We start from the raw sequence: 3,628 nt of genomic DNA, 5'->3' as shown, positions 1-3,628 counted from the left end.
CTCGCCCCCACCTCACCCCCACCTCACCCCCACCTCACCCCCACCTCACCCCCACCTCACCCCCACCTCACCCCCACCTCGCCCCCACCTCGCCCCCACCTCACCCCCACCTCACCCCCACCTCACCCCCACCTCACCCCCACCTCGCCCCCACCTCGCCCCCACCTCGCCCCCACCTCGCCCCCACCTCACCCCCACCTCGCCCCCACCTCACCCCACCTCACCCCACCTCGCCCCCACCTCGCCCCCACCTCGCCCCCACCTCACCCCACCTCGCCCCCGCCTCGCCCCCGCCAGGTGAAGCGCACCGACATCATTTTCTTCTGCTCGCCCAACAACCCCACCGGCGCCGCCGCCACTCGCGCCCAACTGACCGAGCTGGTCAACTTTGCACGCCGCAATGGCTCCATTCTGGTGTACGACGCGGCGTACGCACTGTACATCAGCAACCCGGACTGCCCCAAGACCATTTACGAGATCCCCGGTACGACACACTGGATGAGCACTTGATCGAGCCCAGTGGGCACCTCGGGGGTTTTGTTTAGCCGTGAACAAAAGGGGGGGGGACAACGTCAGGGCGGTCTCAACTCGTTCACACCGAGGGACATTGTTTCCGCCACTCCATTATATTACCTACGTTGATATGAAAGTTATGCATCCCGCTTGGGCCCCCCCTCCCTACCCATCCCTCCCTACCCCTTCCCCCCCAGGTGCGGAGGAGGTCGCCATAGAGACGTGCTCCTTCTCCAAGTACGCGGGCTTCACGGGCGTACGACTGGGCTGGACGGTGGTGCCCAAGGCCCTCAAGTGAGCTCAGTGGGGGAGGGGAGGGAGACCCCGAGTTGGAGAGGGGGGGGCCCACTGGGTTTTGTGGCACTGCCCGGGGAGCTGAACTGCCAGGAAGGGGGGGAGAACACGCAGCTGGAAAAGGGCGGCGAGGGAACACCCCCCGCCCCACCCCCTGGTCTCCCACTGCCACCTCGGTCTCTGCTGCTGTACTAGCTACCGAAGTAAGTAACCTCCTTGTTGATGGATTTCCCCCTTGTCGTCGTACAGGTACTCTGACGGCACCCCGGTTCACAACGACTGGAACCGCGTGATGACGACGTGCTTCAACGGAGCCTCCAACATTGTGCAGGTGGGGGTTAGGGGGGTTTGAGGAGGGGGGTAAGAGGGGGGGTAAGGTAAAAGGGGGGTTAGAAGAGCACTTCGGTTAGGGACACACACGCACATGTGACACCTTGATCAGGTCCTCTAGCTCGACCAACATCCGGTCGTGGGGTGTATTTGCGCGGAGGGGACTTCCGCTCACTGGTGCAATGGGGGGGGTGGGGGAGCGGTGGAGGGGGGGAGGGGCCCTTACCTGGTACATTACCTGCTGGGTTTGAATTGGCTGCTTAAAGACGCCCCTCGCCACGGACAGCCCCCTCCCCCCGGGGGGCCCGGGGCCATTTCACTATCCTGGCCGCCACCCGGGCGCAGCTGATGTTGCTGATGTGTAGATGGGTGTCCGCTTACTGGCTGACATGCCCCCGCCAGCCCTTTCCACACACCAAAGTGCGGCCCCCCCCCGTTGCTCCCCTGTTCAGGCGGGTGGTCTGGCTTGTTTGCAACCCGAGGGTTTGAAGGAGATGTACGACATGATTACCTTTTACAAGGAGAATGCCCGTATCCTCAAGGTGAGGGGGGAGAGGTGAATGGAGGCAACGGCCAACTGCTGTACCGTACCTCAGCGGGTTGGGAGTTAGGGTTATGCTGGGGGGTTGTGAAGGGGGGGAGGGCCCACCGCCCTTCACCCTTCCTTGACCGAGATCCCCGCCATCGGCCGCCTAACCATACCCCCCACCTCCCCTACTTCCCCCCTCCTCCTCCAATGCCCGGCTGTGTTTTCTCTCCCCACCTATTTCCCAGTTTTCACGTGACCCTCTTCCGGCTCCCCCGCCCCCTCAGGGCCCCCTCTGCCGCCTACGGGCCTAACACGGCCCCTGTGAATTTCCACACTTACGGCTCTCCCCGCCCCCTCAGGGCCCCCTCTGCCGCCTACGGGCCTAACACGGCCCCTGTGAATTTCCACACTTACGGCTCTCCCCGCCCCCTCAGGGCCCCCTCTGCCGCCTACGGGCCTAACACGGCCCCTGTGAATTTCCACACTTACGGCTCTCCCCGCCCCCTCAGGGCCCCCTCTGCCGCCTACGGGCCTAACACGGCCCCTGTGAATTTCCACACTTACGGCTCTCCCCGCCCCCTCGTTCCGTCCCTCCCATACACACTCTCATGCAACCACTACCCTAACCTTTCCCCCTCCCCCCCCCTCCCCCGCATACATACATACCCGTACACAGGATACCTTCACAGAGATGGGCTTCAAGGTGTACGGCGGTAACGATGCGCCGTACATTTGGGTCGGCTTCCCTGGTGAGCCATCCTCTGCACCCACGTGTAGCTGTTGCGCTGGCTGACACGTCAGCAGGCCCTTGTTGATGCGGACATACATACATACATACATACATACATACATACATACATACATACATACATACATACATACATACATACATACCCAACCCCCGGGGCTACTAAGGGGTGCGAGGCCCTCACCACCTGGTACCCGCACTCCGGTGACATCCTGACAGGGGAGAAAAGAGGGGAGAGTTACCTGACGTTATTTATGTACGGTGTACGGAATATAGACTTGTCCTCCCTCCCTAGCTCTCATCCCCATCCTCGTACTCATTTCCCCCTCTACCCCGGCCCCCACCATGCCCAGGCAAGCCCTCCTGGGACGTGTTTGCCGAGATCCTGGAGCGCTGCAACATCGTGACCACACCGGGCAGTGGGTTCGGACCCGCGGGGGAGGGCTTTGTGCGCGCCTCGGCGTTTGGAAGCAGGGAGAACATCCTGGAGGCTGTACGGCGGTTCAAGGAGGCGTACGGCAACAAGTAGAGCTGAGGAACAGTATCAGGATGAAACCTAGCTAATAGTAGCATTGAGGTGGCTGAGACGCGGCTGAGGAGGCCGGGAGGGGCGGCAGTGGGGCGTGGAGACGGGGATGTCGCCCCCTGCGTGTGTGTACGTTACAGCTACAATTACAGTGTCCACACAAGTGTATGTATGTATGTATGTGGCCCGAGTGCCCGGGTCGGTGTGTATGTGTGTATGGAGATGGTGTTGTGCGGCGCAGGGGGCAGGCGTTGGATGCCAGGAGGGGACGAGAGGGGATATGAGTTGGCGAGGGTGGGCCGGGGAGTGTCCCTCCGCCCGCCCGGATACCCCCCGCACCCGGTTACCCCCCACATGCTATCTGGTTGGCGGACCGACTGACAAAGCGGCGATGTGCGGGATTAGCGGAGGCTGTCTCTGTCCACCTCCACTGCACTGAACTGAACTGCGCTGCCGGGGGAGTCAGCGATGCGGGCGATATGTGTGTATGTATGTATATTGACGTGTATTTGCGTGTGGTTGGGGGTATGGATTAGGAGGAGTTGTGGTCGTGCGTTTTTATGTCGTACGGGGCGCTGTGCGGCATTCCTGGAGGGTGGAGTCTGGCAATGCAGATGCCTCGTACGGCATGTGATTAGGGGCGGGGAGGGGGAGGGGAGCGGTGTGTGTGTGTGTTTTGCGAGCCTTG

At 62.1% G+C, this 3,628-nt stretch overlaps 1 protein-coding gene across 1 annotated transcript in view; it reads left to right on the top strand.

The window, feature by feature from the left end:
- The window catches only part of VOLCADRAFT_81843 (uncharacterized protein), a gene marked incomplete at both ends in the record, with an annotated part of 7,425 nt that extends 4,482 nt beyond the window's left edge, over positions 1 to 2,943 (top strand). Inside the window, 6 exons of the mRNA XM_002952511.1 lie at positions 298 to 484; positions 711 to 807; positions 1,057 to 1,138; positions 1,590 to 1,679; positions 2,343 to 2,415; positions 2,768 to 2,943. Coding sequence (XP_002952557.1) covers positions 298 to 484; positions 711 to 807; positions 1,057 to 1,138; positions 1,590 to 1,679; positions 2,343 to 2,415; positions 2,768 to 2,943 — 705 coding nt within the window. The remainder of the gene's footprint in view (positions 1 to 297; positions 485 to 710; positions 808 to 1,056; positions 1,139 to 1,589; positions 1,680 to 2,342; positions 2,416 to 2,767) is intronic.
- Between the last annotated feature and the right edge of the window lie 685 nt (positions 2,944 to 3,628).

Source organism: Volvox carteri (genome assembly GCF_000143455.1).
Source record: "Volvox carteri f. nagariensis unplaced genomic scaffold VOLCAscaffold_30, whole genome shotgun sequence".
NCBI classification, from domain to species: Eukaryota; Viridiplantae; Chlorophyta; class Chlorophyceae; order Chlamydomonadales; family Volvocaceae; genus Volvox; species Volvox carteri.
Note: the sequence above shows the minus strand (reverse complement) of the source record. Positions and strands in the feature narration are given on the sequence as shown.